Source organism: Dermacentor albipictus, chromosome 9 (genome assembly GCF_038994185.2).
Source record: "Dermacentor albipictus isolate Rhodes 1998 colony chromosome 9, USDA_Dalb.pri_finalv2, whole genome shotgun sequence".
NCBI classification, from domain to species: Eukaryota; Metazoa; Arthropoda; class Arachnida; order Ixodida; family Ixodidae; genus Dermacentor; species Dermacentor albipictus.
Window position 1 is genome coordinate 62,352,929 of NC_091829.1, and position 15,662 is coordinate 62,368,590.

Consider the following 15,662-nt stretch of genomic DNA (forward strand, 5'->3'; position numbering starts at 1 on the left):
TGCCAGTGCTCTCTATTAGCACAGTATCACTCCTGCTCGCTTCAGTGTGTTTTGGGTGTTACATAGAGCCTCCACGTAATGCTACAGGACAGTTTCTTGCGACAATGCCTCATCACAAAAGTCTTTTCCACCCAACCATGTTCGAGGAACATATGCGTAAGCGCCCCGAGGCCGCTTCCACTCATACGGCTCAGATACCTCAGACCCTTCTTGCTGCCCTGGAAGGAAAATTATTTACCGAACGTAAACGATAGGTGCTCCGAACCGACAAGCGACGTTACTCGAATATAATAACATATTTCATCTACAACAACCAACGTGTAGTTCCTGCTGCACATGTGACCAGCTGGCACCACGTTACAGCGGTCACCGTTTTCGCTCCAAAAAGTAATATGGGTTGTGGGTGCCAGAATTTCCTTCTTCTAGTATGACAGGCCCTGTCGTCAATTTGCCTCGTTATCCACGAGGCACTGCTGCGTGAATTGCAAAGGTCCTGCGCAAGGAATGGACGTTTCTCATGTGTTTTCGCCACTTCATTATTTTACTAGGCAATCCTAATCCCTCCATATGACCAGAGGAACATTCCTGAACGGAATTGCAAAATCTTTATGTTTGAACCGTGCAGACAGGACCACATTTCTCAACGATATCTTGCGGTGCAAGTTTAACGCTCGACATCCTCAGCTGCCGTAGGAAGGAAAATTTCAAAATACGTGCGTACCTATCGCGTACAAGAGAAGGAATTTCTTGCGGCAAGCAGAGTTGATAGCACATTGAAGTTGATTACACGCGGGAATTCTGTACGTCACCCTCATGAAGTGAATCTACGCGCGTTGTTCTATGAGGTTGTTTTGCGGTAAGAACCAAACGATTGCATCAGTAAATGCCTTCTTCGGTGTTACAGCCTTCGGAGTTCCCTCAGACGACGAGCTTGCTCGGGTCATTGATTCACGTGATTCACGTTGATTGATCGTAAAAAAGCTAAAACAACGAAATGCACCTGCAGTAAACGTTATCCTTCCAGAAAACTTCGTTGTTAATGGCTCAATGACGCCTTGCACCTGCTTGTCAAATGATGGGCCTTCCCAGGAAGAGCTTACCTTTCAGACAAAGCATGCGTTCTCTGAAGTATGTAAAAGCAAGCTAAGTTTCCCTTTTTTTCAACTTTGTGCGCCTCAAATAGGGGCGCTTTATTTAGATTCATGTTTTGCCGATGCTTTTACGGTGTTGAAAATCGAAGCATAATTCATCCGCACAGCTGTAACTTAAAGCTTGAAAGTACCTTGCGCCGCGCACGTGCGCACCCGGTGATGCCCATAAAAGTTATCTTCGCTAAACATTTGTTTTTTAGGTGGTAGCAAATCTTCATCGGAAGCAGTCTACAGTGATGTGCCAGCTTATGGTTAAAAACAGGCTAAGGAAAAAGAAATTACGCCCATCCAGTGCACATGTTGGCATTGTGTAAGGACAGGTGTGTGAAGGATGAAGTGTAAGACTGCAATGACAGTGTAAAGTTGACTTCTTTTTTTCTCGGTTCATCCTTGCGCTTGTGGCGTAATGGAAACTGCACAACGTATGCGTGCGAGGTAACTTGAAGCACGTCCCTATTGGGTCACATTGCAGGAGCCACAATTAACAACAAATTCCGGAATGGTTCACCTAAATATCTTCAGTTCAAAAACAAAAAGACCACAATTGCATGGGCTCACCCTGAACTGTCTTTCGATGTGGTTTAGGCTTCGTGAATGCCTACTTGGCCTGTGCTTCGACCTATATTACTGCTCCTGGACATGTGAGACGTGTTTGTCATGTTTCTGTGTTTATCCGTGTCACACGCTACGAATCAAGAACATGCGCCAAACCGTGGACACCGAAGCCAGGTTGATATCCTTGGGAGTGATGACGCCATAGTCGTAAATTATGTTTCACACTCAGCACTAGTGAAGTGAGGTGATACATGAAATGATGAAATAAGTAATCAAGCTCTGACATGCTGCTCGGCGAATGCCCGAAGGGTTACATCTGGCTAGTTAGGCCGACCGACGATGCCGCCAAGACTCAAGGCCCGGCCACATGCTGAGGAAGCGAGGAACCGGTGGGGCTAGCACCCCGGCCACCTGTCTCCATTGACCAAATCAGGACTTCGAATAAAGATTTCTCTCTCTCTATCACCATGATTCAATTCCAGGGTGCACGAATGATTGCCTAAAAGCCTTAGTTGATTATTGCACAAGTAGGCCAGTTGAAAACGCTGCATAATTAGTGTGCTGGAGGCAAGAGAAGTGTTCTTCGAAGATTAGAGAAGCTGTAATAGATCTTAAGGAAAAGTTAAAAATTGTGGAATTTAAGGCGTAGAGTTACACTCATGCTCGAAGTGTTTACCAAGATTATATGCATGACCTTCTAGGCTCCTGCCTCAGTCATTCATCAGGGTCTACGGATGAGTTTCCTGCCATTGGGAACTTGTTAGCCCATACCAGACTTGCGTCTATTCTGTGCAGGACCTTATGCTAGAGAGAAGCTGCCTCAGCTTGTTCTCTAGGTTGTCCTTGCGTCGTTCTATCCTTTGACTTACCTTCTTCAATTCGATAAAATTTTACGTGTTTGGGTACCGACCAAGTGTGCCCAATGCTTTGATTTGCTTTTCTCGCGTATCTTCTGAGACCTCATTTCCTCATTCTTGCATTTGTTTTATGGCATCAGTAATAGAAGTGCTAAAGTATGCTATTGCATCGTCTATGCTGTTTGCTTATCTAATAACGAATCAGACATGATTTTTTTTAAGTACGACCAGTTATCCGAAGCTAGCTTCAACATAGGAATATGCCGAGGACAGGCGTGTTGCAGCATTAAAGTTGACGCTAGTCTGATGTGTTCATGGCCTAAAAAGATATGAAATTCCTTTCCAAGTAGGGAAGAAGCCCAGACGGGCCAAGTGCCTAATCAGCAGAACAATATTAATGAAGTGATACATTAAATAGATGCCCTCCTCTTTATTAATCACTCATCGTAGGTTACGAGAACTTGTTCCGTGAGCTTACCTTTGGCATCGCAGAGAGAGTCTCGCTACAAATAGTTGAGCATTCACTACCAGCATTCACTCGCCGGCCATAAAAAATTATTGCCAATAATACGCATTTGTCTTGAAGGTAAATAGAAGGAATTATAACCAATCTATCATTAAGAATTACTCGTAGTGACACTGATTCGAGGGGCTTTTAAGTTGTGGAATATAAGTGACAGACTTGTCTGCACAATTATTGCCGTAACAGCCAATGAGGCAAAGCCATAGTCGCGGTATCTTCAGATGCCTATCACCGGAAGTTTGATTGTTCAGAGTTTAAATGCCTCTCCTGGACTCATATATACCTTAAGCTTGTATTCAAATAACAGTTTAATATGATCATCAAAGGGTTAATTAGCCCTCACGCATTGGAATACATTATCCGCAACGTCATAGTAGTACTGAAAAAAAGGAAAGAGTTCCACGCGTCACAGTAGAATTCAAGTTTGTGTTCCCTACCTTTTCTCTTCACCAATTCTTTTTTTTTTTTGGGGGGGGGGGGATCAAGTGAACGATGCCGGCTATTCGGCACCAACCGCTCGAAAGTTGTGTGCCCGCTGAGTGCCCGCTGAGTGCCCGCGCTTGCACGCTCTTCGCGCGTGTCTCTGGATTCACCTGGAGATGGGAGGTGATGTAGCCCGACGGTCCCGGAGTCGCCCAGCTCTCTTATAGAATGGGCGAAGATGATTTAACCAGTGCCACAGATCACACTGCCATGCAGAGGCCGGGCAAGTGACGTTGGCCTTTGGGACCCCCCCCCCCCCCCCCTTTGCTGGACCTCCCCCCAGATGACGCCAGCAATTAAGGCTACTTCAGCTGCATCGAAGAGAACATCTTAAGTAGTTCACGTGAGACTGTTATAGGGGCGTTTCCGAGTTCGTCGGAGCTTATTGTGTTTGAATTTTTCACCTCGGCGGGAGCACCAGGCGACGATGTTGCTGAGTGCGCTATTCCAACGTCTTTTCAATACCCGTGACTTCCGTTAGGAATATTGGAATGGTTTTGGCTGGTTCACGTATACATCCTGTGTGAACCATTTGTTTAAAACCTCGGACATTTGTGGGTCTGAATTTCTGCCCCGTGGGTCACGGTGTTCTCGTTCGGCATCCCTATTCAACTTCGGCTGGCTCCTTGGGCATGACGCTCGTGAATGTATGCAGAAATGCACTGTGAAACTGCAGCTCATCAAAGATTCAATTGTTAAACATAGTGGTTTTCCAAAGGTTTCCGGCCAGCTTTCCAGATCTCCAAATGGTGATCCGCTAATTATCGGTGGCTTCCTTGGCTTTGCAGCACACGTCACTGCGGGTGACACGGGCACACTCACTGTGGCATTTGTCGGGGTCATGATCGTCCTGGTCTTCTCGGGCAGAGGTCCGTACTAAAGCAGCAGGCGTAGTCTGCGGCTAGCTCGATCCTCCATGGCGATGTTGACAATGTTAACGCGACAGCGTTAAGGAGCTCGTGTCGCAGAAAAGCTGGTGTCGTTGGTGTCTCTGTCGGCGGCGTTGGCCATGAGCGAAAAATCCCGGAAGGCCATTCATAAATAACAACTTCCGAAATGGGTTGGGTGGGAATCGAACCAGGGTCTCCATAATGTGAGAAGGAGACGCTAACACTCAGCGACGAGTTCGATGGCTCAAAGCGGGACAAAAGCGCGTCTAGTGAATGCCGCGTTGCCTTATAAACGTTCCGTAGAAAGTCATACGGCGGTTCATATCGGTTATTATGAGCATGTAAATTACAGAAGTCGGAGTTAAACGACTAGCGAAGTACGTTACCGCTACAATTCTTCTGCGCTTGGCGCACACGCAAAGCCATCTTGCGGAAAACTCAGAAGACCCCCTCCAGGCAATGTACGGCGCTGCCCCGACAGCTGCGCGCCACTCGCCCGCTTCTCCCCTTCGACTTGTTTGAGCGCATTTGGGCCGTGCGGGGACAGGTGCGAGGATGCCCCAATACCCTTGCGTTTATTAATGGGCAGCGTGAATGGGCTGCGATATCGCTATCGCGTTCCACTGTAGAAAGTGAAGCTTAAGCGTCCTCCAATATTTTTAATGACTGGTAGGGTTGGATCAGTCACCACGAAGGTCTTCTACGAGATGTCGCGTTGTAGATACGACAAATAACACAGTAACAAGAACCATCACTCACGAACCATTCTTTATTGGGTGAACCGGAACCCACAAAACAAGTTACATTCGGTAGAAAAATAGTGCCGGGCACATGAATCGATCGTCGAACAAGAGATTTACGATTAACAAGCGTCGCCTGTTCACGCATTCTTGGTAGAAGATTCCAGCGGCATCGTTGGTGCTCGCGTGCCTTCCAGAATGCACAAGTGTATTTGCGTTGCGCGTGAAATTTGGTGATAAAAATTGAACAATACCAAAAATAAGACCGAACTTTCGAACACCTTCTGATGCATGCAGGCGGGTCATGCAATGAGAAGGGCATCCGGTGAAACGCGCCTACAGCAAGAAGACATACGAACTACGCATGTCAATAGTATAACTAAAAGCTATCTTGCTCACAGGGACACGTTTGTCATATGAGGCTAAAAATTCTACAGCTGTAATTGAGTGGAGTGCAATGGAGAAGAGACGGCTTCAGAATGAATGAGAAACTGCACAATAAATGTGACAGAGGTTCTACGTTAATACAACAACAGCTAAAATATTCGTTTTGGTAGAACAAATATTGTGAAGCTACACATGATTTCAGTCGAATTCAGGTTCAGTTTTCTCATCGGCATGATAAAGAAGAAAAACCTTCGCTGTGATTACAAGAGCCAAAGAGTGAACCAAAGCATTACGTGCATTGAACAATTTATAAGGGACATAAATGTCCGCATGTTTATGTCTACATATTGTCATAAAAGTGGTCTTTGGGAGGCAGCAAGGCCTAGGGACGTCAATTTTTGGTAGACATTTTTTTTAGTTGACAAGAAAACTGCCTTCTTTGAAAATGTTTCATAATGTGAGGTGTTCTCTTCTATTTACACTGCAGAATAATTAAAACGATGATAAGGTAAAGCTTGTTTACTAGTACACTGTCAGACCATTTGCACAGAACTAAACCAGGTGCCAAGGATTCTGTGCGAACGTTTCAACCTTCTAGTGACACAAAACACGAACTTGCTGCTCATTAGGGTTTGTCTAGGAATGAGTTCGCTAAAGCTACTTTGGCGAACAACATAGTTGTGCAAACAACACGCTCTAGCCAGGACCTGCAATATACTTCGATATTCAAACATCCCAAATTCTGCTGGAGACGACGTTTCCTTTCGTAATTTCGGAAAATCAAGCGGAATCATTTACGTCTTGCATTTCACTCAGCAGTCCTAATCGTCAAAAGAAGCCCGCCTCTCCACACGATGCGTCCGGTTTGTTTATCACCCCTGCGGGAGAATGTCAGCGCTTATTTTTTTCCTGCACGGGTTCATGGTCACGTTCATATACAATACCCATGGGCAATTTACTGCACTTGCGCACTAGTTACACTGTTAAGACTGCCACCGTATGTGTCACGGGATGTGCAATTCGTTAAAATGCATGTCTAGACGAATATCCAGACAATTAGCGCCCAGTATTCTGGCAGAGATGTGCGTCGATGTATTCTCTCTTTCCGGACCGATATCCACACTGCTTGCACTCCTACGGTGTTCCGTCCCCGTGAAATGCTTCGCGGTGTTTTTGGAGAGTATATTTGTGCTTAAAGGAGCGATTACATATGTCGCAAACGAAAGGTCTGTCGTTACTGTGTGATTTGAGATGATTGTTAAGTTCCCTTTTGTTTTTGAACGGTTTAGTGCATGTTTGACAGATATGGGGTTTCAAACCTGTGTGAATCCGTTCATGATCACGCAATGTCGACCTGTGCGCGAATGATTTCGCACATATTTCACATTTGAATGGTCTTTCACCGGTATGCGTGCGGTAATGTGCAGATAGATAGTCAGCCCTTCTAAAAAATTTGCCACATGTTTCACATTTGTGCTTCGACTTCTTGGCCGACGATTGAACACTTGCTCTTACACCGCAGAAGCCTTGCTCTTCCATTCCTCCGGTTCCAGTAGCATTCCTGCGAAGATACTGGCAAATTAGCTCAAAATAGCTCACTCTTGTTGTGGGACGACAAAACACATTTTGACCAATGGAGTGTTTGACAAAAAAAATCGCGTGTGAATGGTAAGGCGACTCGCTCTTAGCGCTAAGTTGCTGCATTGATATTTAGCGCTCCATTTGGGCTCTAGTTTGGCAGAAATTGAACGGCGGTGCTTTCGGTGGCCTGTGATGCTAACCTGGAAATGAATTTCCTCGTTCGAGTGGCAAGCAGCACAGAAGCCTTGCATCATCTAATACATCGCATTTCCTACACGAAACAGGTGCAGGAGATTAGAAGTATCTCTCAGTGACGGCAAGTTAAAAAACTAGCCAGTCTGAGTATCGAAAATACAACTCCTTCTTCAACACGCGCACAAGGAGTATTCAGGCAAAAGTCCAGAAGCGTGCTTTCGGTAGTGAGACATTCGGCATTCAGAAAGACTGTTTTGCGTCGGGTAAAATAGGTCTCCGTTTTATTGCGCAGCTCTTAATGACCCATTCTTGCGGCGAGCGTCGGTGGCGCAACAGAGCAAAGGACAAGAGCGAAAGATGAACGAGCGAATGCGGAGTGGCAAAAGATGCGAGCCTTGAATGGACGAGAGGGCGAGACCAATTATAGCTGCCCCTTCAGTGACATGAGCGCGGAAGACTAGTTTTATGCAGACTCGCCCTACTGCTCGTTTCGTACTAGCATCGAATCTCAGCCAGAGCGCTCATTCCGTACTATGATCAGCTCGTGTGGGCTCTCGCTTTGACTTGATGAATTGCTTGCTTTGATTGTGTTGGTCTGCAATTGTTTTCCAATCTGAGTTTATGCGCGCATTTTATGAAAACCACACAGCACCAGCCATTACACTAGATCCTTCTATCAGTCATTTACAAAAGCCGTCGCTCTTGACCTCTGTTATCTCTATCTCTCGAAATATTTGCCTGAATATATCCCGTAATCTCAAATTTCATGTTATGAGCTGTACTAATGGCCCGTGAATTTTTCAGGACAGATTTTACGCTAGGAAGGGTAGAAAAATTCAGCAGCATGTTACACTCTACTAACACCTGAAGAGGAAAGCCTCCTGCCTGCGTGGTAATGCCTAAATTTGTACGATTTGACGGGTCAGACTTAGTGAGCTGCCGTACGAAGTAAGCGTTTGGCACCGTAGGTCGATCTCCTCAACGTCACATGCGGGAACATAATGCATACCTAAAGGTGATTTCGTTCTTGTTTTCATTGGCTCTCTTTCTTTCCGTCGCTCGTTCGTTCGCTCGTTTCTTTCCTTGGTTCATATTCAGCCATTACTTACTCGCTTCCTTATGGGGTGTGAGCCATTCCTGATGATATTTTGCTCTCACTAGGGGCGCTTTTTGCGGGTAATAGCCATTGAAACTAGCCTCTTGAGGCTCTCGATTTAAGAAACGGAAATGGCGCAGAGGCAAGCTATTCGCGTCACTTCTGACATGTGTAGGTGGAATGACTCCCCGTCGTACGTCATACGCCTTAACTCAATCCTACACATCGAATACGAAGAAAAACTACCGGGTTCAAGTTTTCCTGCAGTGTTTGTACGAAGTCATTTTATATTTGGGTCGCATTCGAACTGCACACCATTGCTGACGTAGGCATCTTGAGAACGACACACACATAATCATTTCCCCCCATACGTAGCAAGCACAGGAACATCAAATACGTCAGTGTTTTCATGTACAATGGATGAAATATGCTGCCGAGAAGCAGGCATTTTTTTCTCAATAAGGCAATGAACGCTGCAAGCGTTGAGTTAAGGCAATGCTGGTGCGACAGCTTTTCTACCGTTTAGTGAAGAAAAATACAACGGGCAGTAAAGCAGAGACAGCGCGTTTGAAATGTCTAAGCTAAGCAGTAGATGAACATTGGTCGCCATTCTTGCAGTAACGTGCTTTTTACTTGCACAATTGTATTTATTCTTGTTGCGGTTGTTCCCATGACTCACACAATGTTATGGTTTGTTTCGAGTCGTATGGTGTTACCCTTTACGTCGTTTCTAATTATGCCAGCTTCGCCTGCTTCAAGACCGGATTATTTATTGAAGAAATTTGAACTTTTAAACATTCGAATTTCGTTTGATAGAGCCACTTAGATGCCGGAACATTATTCATAAATTTTACTTAGGCTTGCAAGTGGTAAATATTATGAAATAGACAAATTTTAAAAAGAATAAAAGCATAGAAATTACAAAGGTAACTACAGGAAAAATATATATATTGCAGCTCTATTGGCTGCATCTCTTGGAGCAGCCTAAGTGGACAACTTTCTTTATATTCATTTGCGATTTCCTTCAAATCGATAGAATGTGTCCGAGAACTGGCGAATGATCTACCCACAAAACAGAAAATTTCAAAGCGCTTTGTGATAGATGAATTTTGAGGGCTCTAAATGTGTCATTTGGTGCAGTTCATTGAATCGTGGGTATTTTCGTTGCGGAGTTATAAAGATGCAATTTTGTTACTTGAGTTTCGTAACGCTTTCTGAAGTATATGACGAATCTGATGTGCAACTGCTTTAGTTACGACATTATCACATTTCTTCAAATCCCACAACCTTCGATACTCGTATAGTGTGTTGCCAAGCACATTCATTTCTCTTTTCCAATATACTTAAATAGGAAATCCTGAGCTTAAGGTTTTTGTTTGCGCCGACGCCATATTGTCCAAACAGCAGCTGATATTTCGCATTTAAGTCATCGCAATATTTACCCCTCGCGCAAGTGTGTCAGTGCCAGCGTAAGTCTTACAGGAAGTTTACAGAAAAACAGACATACCTTGTCTCTCCTTCACAATCGTCTTCACAAGCGGGTCTCCTTCACAATCTTTCCAAATTCCACAATGGGGAGTGAGTATGCAAGCTACAAACCTGTAAGTGCACTGCTAATTGCGTGGTGTTAACAGGATGGAAAATCGGGCGAGCTTGTGTAGCTTCGTGGTTGCCGCATGGGGTGTGCACAGTGCCGTGTGGTGTTCGGTCGCGCTGTTGGAACCATGAAGCTAGTCAAGGCTGGCTGCACCGGCCGAACACTCAAAACTGCTGATGCAGTACCTGTTTCAGCCATCAGAGCTAGCCCTCCCAAGCAGGAATTACCGCCTAGGAGCATATTGTTACGTGGGTAGCCATCCCTGTCGTCCCTTAGTTGCGTAACAATGGAACCTAACGTGAACTTACGTGGCACCGTCTTCTGAACTGGCTGATGCTTCCTCTATGCCAACGCGACTTGTGCTGGGCCTTGCATCATCGATGCCGCTGACGGACCCCAGGTGCTGGCTTCCATTGTCAGTGACACCTGTATGTCATAAAAGTATAGTAAAGGTGCTCATTCGCTGTAGCGCAAGGCCGATTCGTGGGAAATGGATATTTCATGCTTATGGTGCAAGGCAGGAAGCTTTTAGTGGTACAGGAACTTCACTGTTGTGCTTCCGTACGCGGTGCCTTGTCTTTCTGAAGCTTTGCCTTGAATGCATGCAAGAACTTCGTGGTGATGGGGAAGCCGAGCATGGTCAATATTGTGCGGTGTTGGATTCTTCTTAAGCTTATCGTGTTTTACCTCAAACCTCTTGCAGAACACGACAGCGCTCGAAGTGTAAAACGCCATGTCGGTCTCTCGTGCGTGAAACCATTGACCCATTAGATTTGCTGTGTTATGAAGTAATAAGCACATTAGATAATTCACGAATTTCTTGCTAATTATTCATCTTTTACGAGCAGCAGGCAGCCCGATGCGGACGACGACAATGATAAATTGAGGGGACGCATTTCTACCGAGGGATTTAGAACTTACGTTTGACGTATGCCCTAAATTGATGACCTATGAAACACGTGCGTCATCGAAATACCTACTCGCCTTTCAGAAACTGATTATCCGAAGCCCATTTGGTGACTCATGTAGGTGAAGTTCATAAGCACTGGCTGTAAGCACTGCAGGGTTACCAGCTCACAACGAGAACTAAAACGGCTGTCCTCACCAATGTTCCTGTGTAGGCCATCGATAGACAACAGGACTACTTTCAAAAAGATTGCTCAATGCGCATATGCTAGTCGTATTGCAGGTAGCAGATTAGGTTAGAAAAGAAATGCGGAAGTGGCAATTCACGGGGTAATATCACTAAGCTATGCGAAGAAAAGCCTAGAAGTGCGGTAAAAGTGTGGACTGTAGGAATAGCGCTTCATGTATTGTAGCTAGGTACACATCTTCCCGATAACGGCGCAGAAATTGCGTGAAACTAAATGGAAAACGCGAGAGATCTAAAAGGCGGAAATTACGGCAGAACCCCCCTCAGGAGGACCATCGATGCTACTGCAAATAGCATTAAAGCTGCAGGTACACGCCGTATTTTTGGACGCACCTTTATTTGCACTATGAAGGGGGGGGGGGGCAGAGTTGGCTAATAATGTTTATGGCATTACTGCACTCACATGCCTTAGCGTCTATGCCTTCGTACGTTACTTTAAACACTCAACGCGGATTACAAACCAGAGAACTGAAGGCTTGCGTTTCGTCTTTGAATTGGAATGCACTACCGTGTCATAGCATAGACGTAAATTAAGGAACTTAGTTTTTATTGTCTTGCATTCTCAACTTCGCTAGTGGCGCCGCTAAAGCCGCAACGTTCGTCAGGCATGCGAAAGAGGTTGCGCAGATACTGCCAGAACGAATAATGCTTGACGTATCCAAGGAAATCTAATCCCGTTACCAAAAAGGATGTTCAGTTTGGAAGGCCGGTGTTTCTCCCGACGTAGATTTTCTAGTTAACAAAGGCTTAGAATTTTAAGGTACTGGCACACTAACTGGAAATGGTTGGGTACTGTGAATGTTACTAATTCAATACGAATAACGTTTACGTTTCAGGTGCACTTAGTTGGGATATGTGGCAAGAATGTATGGCAACAGAGCGCAAACAAGTACCCAAGAATTTTGTTTCTCCTTGCGTTGCATTTTCATGCAACCATTTAGGGCTGTTTATGCTGCGGCTGTGGCTTGGCTTGCTTGGTAAGAAAGAACCATGCGGTCCCATACAAAATGTTCTGCGGTTCCCCAAATTGTACGCTGTAACTTCTGCATTCGGCTGCAGCGGGTTACGTCTGCTTCTCGGGACATGCTATTGATGAGTAATTCTCACACTCTGCCTAAAACGTGACATTACCGCTACGAACTTTCCGTAAAGACAACTAAAGCGCCACACTAATTACATATCACACGCGGCATTCGCATCAAAGCACTAGTCAATAAGTATGATCTGTTTAAGGAAAATAATATCACGATGTTAGCTGGTCAAGCCCACTTATATTCTGCTTGGCAAATAATATTCTAGACCAATGGTCATGTGATGATTCCATTTATGAGCGAATTATTCACTGCAGGGAATGTACAGTGTCGGCTTCTGCCTCATCATTGTGTGGTTTACCAGCTCACCGATGCAAGAACGAATCCATTCAAAATCTTCTGCGTATGTGATATATGAAGTTGCATATATTAGGATAAGCACAATTTTTTTAGTAAGGACAGTTATCAAATTGTTCATGCGAGAACCATTTTGGCGGCACTGGTTAATGGCATTTTTATACGCAATAAATGTACCGCTACCATGGTAACCGTAGGGGCTATTTGCCATGTTTGTGCAAAAAGCGATTGACAATCGCCTACGTACCGTCGACGTTGCAAATCTCATCAGTCGTCGGCATGTGCTGTGTGTTCCTCTGGTAACGCAAGGCCTCGTTAGAAATACTGCAATTATTAAAGTATTGGTTAGACAGTTACTATATGTGAGAAAAGAGAAGGTGAAATTATGTTTAATAAAGCAATGTTCTGTTAAAGCAAAGCCTTGTTTTGTAAATGCGCCACTCGCAATGGTTTGTTTTCATCAAGTACTGACTATGCTGGCATGCATAGGTCTAACGGCAAAGTCGGGGAAATACATGGTGCAGAGCACCCATTCACCATAGACGAGAAGGTGCTTTGACTAGAATGGAGTTCTTAAATGTTTGTTTTAAGGTGTGTTAATTTTCCTCCTATATGTCACTTGCTGGAGCGTATATTAGAATTCTTCGAATGATAAAGATAATAGTGAGAAGGCATGAAAAAAATTACCGACGATTACGTTACTTCCTAATGCGAAATTTGAGCGCAGCAAATAAGCTGTTTCACCTTTTCGATAGATTGAGGCAAAGAAATCGAGCAACACATGTATGCGCTATCACAGAATTTTTTTTTTATTTTTCACACGTATTCCATTAACAAAGACTCCACTAACAGTTCTTGACAGTCATGAAGGAAGCTTTGTGGTCGGAGAAATAGGCTGATATATGTTCGACTTGGTACACCAATGCTTGATTCTCAAAGACGAGATCTATACAAGTGCCTCGCGAGGTTGTCACAGCCGTGGGACGCGTTACGAGTGAGAGGAACGGGATGTTCTCCCGCATTCTCCCACAACCCGAGACTCGCAGGAAGAGGGGGGAGGGGGGCGGCGTGTACACCCAGCGGCAAACGATGGGGGCAGAAGCGCGCGCAGCAAGCGGACAACACGATAAACGGAGAAGGGAAGAGATAGCAGCGACTGACTGATGCCGCTGACGCCGATAGTGAGTCAACCCCTATGCGCCGCACAAGAACAGGGGGGGGACCCTTTCCTCCTATTTCTGCATGGCGGCGACGGTGTTCTATGCAGTCACGTTATCTTGAATCTCTAGCGGCGTGAGCGGCATCCAGCGGTATCAGTCGGTCGCTGCTAGCGCTGGGGGGATGAAAGGGGGGCGGAGCTGGTTACGAGGCCGACGACGACGCGAAACCCAGGAACGGACGCCAAAGAGCTGCGCTCTAAAATGTCCCAAGACGGATGCGGTGCGTAGCACGAAAATAGCTGAAATGCGACGTGCAACTACATTCGTTCACAAATGATAAAGGTTACTATAGTATACCATTACTTCCCACTTCTTTATCGCTGTGGTATTGCCTCACCCCAGTTTGATATCTGAAAAAAAAATGGTTCAGAACTAAGAAATCTAGATTGAAGCTGCCGAAAAAAAGAAACAAGAATAAATACCTTCGTTGCCCGCACAACCCCAAGTCGGGAAAGTGTGTCTGCTTGCGCACTTGTTTTCCTTAAGCAGCACATTCAAACTGAAGAACAATTGCCTTAAACCAAGTTGTGGCTTTTCATGCACGGGGCTTAATTTTTATTAATGTAAAGCTTTAAGTGGGCAGTACCCACTTGGTCACATTTTTTTTGTTAATTGACAAATTACAGTGTCTAAAAACACGTATGGTTCGGCTCACCAATTGTACAGTGCGGTAAAACTAATTCCGAGGTTTTCCGTGGAAAAGGAATAACACCATAAAACGCATACACATTTTAGGGGAACTGCGCATAAATTTTGGCCCTCGGAACTTCTGTAACGAGCACCTAAAGGCCTAATCAAGAGCCGTTTTACAGAGCACTTTCATCGAAATACGGCAGTGCAATTCAGAATTCTGCCCCGGACTTCGAGCTGTAGCACTCCATCGCGTGTGTGCAGTGCAAGAATTACATATCAATGAAAAATATTTTCTTCTCTAAGTATACGTTTGCTTCATGTTCTGAAAAATCTTATCCTGAACACTAAACTGCCGACTTTGCGCTGAACATGTTGCGCTGATGTTTCGATGCCGTGTGGCTGGCGTGTATTCACGAATGCGCAATGTTGAATCACCGCGCATGCGCACTCAGTGCCAAAAAAGAACGGAAAATAATGAAAATTGCGTCACCTCGGGATTTGGATTGAAATGATAGCCCTCGGCTGGGAAAAAACGAGACGTTTGAGTCCGCCATGAGCTTGACGCGACTGTGCAAATTCATGAACGCTAGCGGGGGCACCCCGATAAACCTTGCTATCTTTCCGCCGAATGATCTACCCAAACTATCCCTCACTTACATCAAGAAAAAGAAAAACGTAGGATTAGCGGATGATATCGCAACTTTTCTTTCATGGTCCTCTCAAACTGTAGCGGACATCCTGCTGGTAAGAGCTTGTTGCTTGTGTAAGCAATCCCGGAAGTGCAGGAGCTATACAACCTAAGTTACGTCCAACTAGCTTCCGAATGCCAGATGATACAACTCCGCTAACTGCTGTGGCACTCTCTGGCTCAGTTGAAATGAAACATGTTATCACCGCGCGAGTGGCGCTCGCATTGTTCTGTTGCCCACAAAGTGCAGAGCTGTCTTCGCTAACCGCTAGCGATTAAGGACAACTGCTTCGCTCTTGGCGCGATTATTCGGTAATTAACGCTCATGCGCCGTGCGTAGCCGTAGTTCAGTCAGACCCCTCCCATTGGGGACCGTTTTGTGTGGGTGCTCCAAAGTGGCATATTGCGTTTCACGCCTAGCACGTGGAGTACTGTTGTCGTTAAATAAAATACGCTGCTTCCCACTCCACACCTCATAGAGAAATTACCCTTAAGGTTAATATATTAAGGGTAAGTAATTACTTT

At 45.2% G+C, this 15,662-nt stretch overlaps 2 protein-coding genes across 7 annotated transcripts in view; both read right to left on the reverse strand.

Annotated features, from left to right (window-relative positions):
- LOC139050020 (zinc finger protein 135-like) overlaps positions 1-15,662 on the reverse strand; it is an 82,743-nt gene that overhangs the window by 46,792 nt on the left and 20,289 nt on the right. For 4 of the 5 annotated variants that reach the window (XM_070526115.1, XM_070526116.1, XM_070526113.1 and 1 more), the window contains exon 1: positions 10,364-10,452. The exons of the other annotated variant lie outside the window; for it this stretch is intronic. The gene's annotated coding sequence lies outside the window, so the exon portion shown is untranslated. Of the gene's footprint in view, positions 1-10,363; positions 10,453-15,662 lie in introns of those variants that run through there. 5 annotated transcript variants of the gene reach the window in all.
- Positions 12,881-15,662, reverse strand: part of LOC139050032 (uncharacterized) — a 30,476-nt gene continuing 27,694 nt past the window's right edge. The window contains exons 7-8 of one of the 2 annotated variants that reach the window (XM_070526169.1): positions 14,114-14,166; positions 12,892-12,920 (exon numbers count right to left, since the gene is read on the reverse strand). In XM_070526169.1, the coding sequence (XP_070382270.1) occupies positions 14,150-14,166 (17 nt within the window). In that variant the 3' untranslated portion in view covers positions 12,892-12,920; positions 14,114-14,149. Of the gene's footprint in view, positions 12,921-14,113; positions 14,167-15,662 lie in introns of both variants that reach the window. The other variant, XM_070526168.1, reaches the window with a different exon arrangement.